Source organism: Acanthisitta chloris, unplaced genomic scaffold, assembly GCF_000695815.1.
Source record: "Acanthisitta chloris isolate BGI_N310 unplaced genomic scaffold, ASM69581v1 scaffold6942, whole genome shotgun sequence".
Classification (NCBI taxonomy): domain Eukaryota; kingdom Metazoa; phylum Chordata; class Aves; order Passeriformes; family Acanthisittidae; genus Acanthisitta; species Acanthisitta chloris.
This window is the reverse complement of record NW_008662186.1, coordinates 15,884-20,530: the sequence shown is the minus strand read 5'-3', so window position 1 is coordinate 20,530 and position 4,647 is coordinate 15,884. Positions and strand designations below refer to the sequence as shown.

The following is a 4,647-nucleotide window of genomic DNA, read 5'->3' as shown; positions in this document are numbered from 1 at the left end:
ACACTCATTGGACTGGGTAATTACTGTAGCAACTCCAGCCCTAATTTGAAGTGTTAGCTGTTAATTAAACCACCACAGAGGTGTAGGGTTGTCTTTGGGTGTAACCAAAGCTCCTATTCCAACTTCATTAATCACTTTACAGTTATTGTCTTGGGGAAGGTCAGGACAATGGAGATGCTGGAGCAGCCTGGAGTAAACAAATTCCTGTCCTCCCAGGTAGCATGGCATTTGCAGAGCCACTGGCCACAGGTCCCTGTGGGCTTGGTATCTCCTTTGGGATCCAGTTCTCAGCCATAATTAAATGTTAAATTGGTGCTGTCAGTGCTCTGTAAACCAAACCAGGTATCTGCCCTCTGCTGGAAATCCAACCCCAACCTCCACGGATGAATTAGCGTGCATCATAATTAAATAATCAAGTCTTCCCTTTTAATTCACTTGGAAACAGGAGATCTCTCTTATGGAAAAAGGATCAGCTTTCTTGACAAGCTAATTAAGTTGCCAAACTGGCCTGCACAGGCCCCATTAAGCCACCAGACGTTGAGCATGTTATCTCAACCTGTTCATTCGCTTATCATCTCTGCTCATCTTAAGCCCATGTTTTGCCACTGTTGATTCCTCCCTAGCTGCAGCAGAGTTCATGGATTCGCTCAGCTCCTGCTCTATCACAGCTCTTGGGGGATGATTTTGCTTTCTGTACTGATATTAAATCACTGATTTCTTTTGCTCTGCCTCTTCATACCTAAAAGCTGCTGCTTCTGTAACCACTCGGTTACAGAAACGTTCATCCGTGAGTTATTAAATTAAGGTGAAGTTTTTTGGAAACTTCTGAGCTATGAACAGAAATTATAGGAGAGGTCAGGGCTATAAATAAAATCAAATAAGTCTCACCCCCTCTCGGTATGATTTTGCATGCAGAACCCCAACTAAAAGCTTTTCTTCACTAATACCTTGAGCATGTTGTCTCAACCTGTTCATTCTCGTATCATTTCTGCTGAAGTCTGTAATGTTTTGCCACTGTTGATTCCTCCCTAGTTACAGCAGTTCATGGATTCACTCAGCTCCTGCTCTGTCACAGCTCTGCTGGATGATTTTGCTCTCTGTACTGATACTAAAGCACTGATTATTTTAGCTCTGCCTTTTTGTTTGCTGCTGCCACTTGGTTACACAAATGTTCATCCATGAGTTATTAAATTAAGGTGAAGTTTTTAGAAACTTTAGAGCTATTAACAGAAATTACAGGAGCTCTCAGGGTTATAAATAAGATTAAACAACAGTCTCACCCCGTCTAGGTATGATTTTGCATGCAAAACCCCCCAACTATTAAAGCTTTTCTTCTTCAGTAATAATTGCTAGAGGTACAGAGTGGTAAAAGATTATAATTCTTTAAAGTTAGTGCCTCATCTATGACATTACTGTGCCTAGTGCCATAAATCAGTCTGAGACAGTAAAACTAGCGAAGAGGAAAACCTTTTAATAGTTTTGTTTTTATGCAAAATTACATTGGATTTTGAGGAGATTTTTTTTTCCTACCTACCTTTGTTTCCTTAGCAGTTCCTGGGGAGGAATGTGCAAGTCATTGTTAAATAGCCAATTAGAAGTGTTTGTCTGCAGAAATGAAGACAAAGTGCAGTTGAAATGCTCTGGTGAATTATTTGAGTACCTGTGAACATTAACACTAGTTCATTTTAACCTTATATGTGCACTCCCAAACACTAACCTTAAACAGAAATACAGGGATTTAATTCTGCTGCTCTTTTCTGTGGGTCTTGGGATAAAGAATTGAGCAGAACCTGCTTCAATTCATTTAACTGAGGCAGTAACATTCCCCCTGAACATACCCACAGGGCTGGGAGACTTGTGAGATAAACCTGATTGTACCTGAAAATTGGGAATAATGATTATATCCTAATGGATTTCATGGAAAGAAGGTGTGAAAGTGGATAAATTCAAGGTTGGACTCAAAGATTTGAGGTTGGACTTGATGATCGTGGAGGCTTTTTCCAATCTAAATGACTCTTAAATTCCTGGTTATAAGTTTGATGTTCTGCTGTATCAGTGTCTTAAATGTGTCTATTTTACATCAACCATGCAGATAGAAACCTTGAGAAATAGTTTTATTGTAAATATGCCATTTTCATCCATTGTTTTCATCAGTTTTCCTTCCAAGTTGTGGATAAAATTGGCTGTACATAAAACAGATAAGCTCCAAGTCAGTTTTCTGTGGAACTAATGTATCCACATTGCACATTTGTATAGAGAAAATTGTATGTGATCTAAAATTGGTGAATTTTTTCCCCTCCCACAGGGCATATCACGTCCGGAGTGGAAAAATCCTGGCAGTGAAGGTAAGAGATTCAATCATTTTCCTTCTCTCCATTCTTTCTTTGGTTTTCCTTCCCTTCCCTCTGATTGTTACATCTCAGTTTGCTTTGTTGCATTAAATCCACATTGTATACACAGGAAAATCACAGCCCATAAATTTAGCAATTCCAAATGAGCACAGAGTCCCCAAATCCAGGGTTTGTCCTCTGGGAATTGTCTGTAGGTACCAGCACATCATCTTCATGGCTCCATGAGCATGGCCAAGTGCAGTTGAGTTTTTGGTTGGGTTCCTTGCAGTGAAGCTGGAAATGTACCTTTATGTAGTCAGAAAAAGAGCAATTTTCCTCTGAAATTCAGGTCAAACTCTTATACAATAAGGGCAGATTTTCTCTGAAATCTGATTACAATTGTGGTAAAAAACCCGACAAATTTTCTCTGAAAATCAGGCAAAATTGGTAAAATAAGAACAGATTTACTCTGAAATTCAGGTCAAACTGGTAAAATAAGAGCAATTTTTTTCTGAAATTCAGGTAAAAATTTCTGTCAAGTTTAGGTGAAACTGTGGTACAATAATGGTAAATATTCTGTGAAATTCAGGTCATAAAACTAGTGAAATAGTAGGAAATTTACTCTGAAGTTCAGGTAGAATGTGGTAAAATAAAAATAAATTTTCTCTGAAATTCAGGTAAAGCTGTGGCAAAATAATAGCAAATTTTATCTGAAATTCAGGTCAAACTGTTGTAAAATAATACTGACATTAGCCCAACTCTTGCATGCAGCTGAATTAAATTATATTTTTTTAATTAAACTATTAATTCAGTTAATCTGCACAAAAATTTTGAAATAAGTACTTTTAAATGTGGTTTTTTTCAGACAGCTTCTTTGAAACTCAAAGCAGTAGAGACTTGGAAAACAAATTGTTGCATTGATAAAATCCCAGTTAATTGTTTGTGATCTAAAAAAGGTATAGCTAAAAATAAAAAGATATATTTTAGAATGTACTTTATGGAATAATTACTTAAAAATATGTAAAAATGAGGAACTGCCTCATTTATCTTTTTTTCCCATCTTTATCTAGTCCTTAAATTCTGACATAATTGAGTTAAAACTGTAGGAATGGAAGTTAGAGAGGAATTCTCCTGGCTGTAATAGGCACAAAAGGACAGAAAATTTCATTATCAAGTGTAAATGTTATTACAGCTTTCAGTCAGGAGCTAAGAAAGCTCTTCCCTAGGTGCTGGGGTTGGGTAAGGATGTGCCTTTCCTTGGGACCTGCTCCATTGCCTCCTCAGATGATCTTTTCCAAGCTCCACAGGGAGCATCCCTGAGACTAGAGCTGGAGGTGCCCTCAGAATGTGCCTGGAGAGGAGGTGGAGCACAAGAACATTCCAGAAGTTCACCCAGGCAGGAGGGGCAATGAGTTCACCCTTTGCAAGGTTAATTGGGATCACCTCCCTCTGGCAGAAAACCTTTTCCCCAACAACTTCATCTTCTTCCCTTGGAGTCCACGGGGTTGGTTAGTCCTGGTGGATCATGAGCATCCTGGGGATTTGGGAAGCTGAGTTCTCTTGGAGGTTCTACTCCTGCTGGTCCTGTTACGCACAGTTATATTTGATTAGTGTGATTTTGAGAGAGATATTAGTAAGAAAATTAAACCTAATGCATCTATGTCTTCATAGTATGTTAAGGGGTTGGAATGGAGCTTAGGGATCATCCAGCCCCACCCCCCTGCCCTGGGCAGGGACACCTCCCACCAGAGCAGGTTGCTCAAGGCTTTAGCCAACCTGGCTGTGAACACTGCCAGGGTTGGGGCAGTGCCAACATCTTGGCACTATCATCACATGGATCAAGTGTTTTGACCAGGTTGATAGGAGCATTACTGGATTGTACTGGAAAGGCAGAGTTCTGCATTTTGGGACTTTCTTTGGGTGATGATAGAAAGATTTATGATTCAGTCCTAGAATCACGTATCTATGATTCAAATATCTATCAAATAGCATATCTAAATCTATCAAATATCTATTATTCTGTTGGATAGAACAGGATAATACTTCCAAAACTACCCTGTCAGGGTGTTGGAGAGAGCTATAAGATCATCCCTGAGCCTCTTCTCAAGCCCTTCCCCATGTGCTCTGCCCTTTGCTGCCCTCGTTGCCCTTCGCTGGACTTGCTCCAGAGCCTCAATGGCCTTTGGGCAGTGAGTGCCCAAAGCTGAGCACAGCACTGAGCTGGGACCTCCCCAGTGCCCAGTCCAGGGGGATGAGCACTGCCCTAGTCCTGCTGCCACACTGGGCTTGAGCCAGGCCAAGATGCCCTTGGCCTCCT

At 40.2% G+C, this 4,647-nt stretch overlaps 1 protein-coding gene across 1 annotated transcript in view; it reads left to right on the top strand.

Moving 5' to 3' along the window:
- MAP2K5 (mitogen-activated protein kinase kinase 5) overlaps positions 1-4,647 on the top strand; it is a gene marked incomplete at its 3' end in the record, with an annotated part of 40,756 nt that overhangs the window by 22,680 nt on the left and 13,429 nt on the right. The window contains exon 5 of the mRNA XM_009070510.1: positions 2,306-2,345. Within this exon, the coding sequence (XP_009068758.1) occupies positions 2,306-2,345 (40 nt within the window). The remainder of the gene's footprint in view (positions 1-2,305; positions 2,346-4,647) is intronic.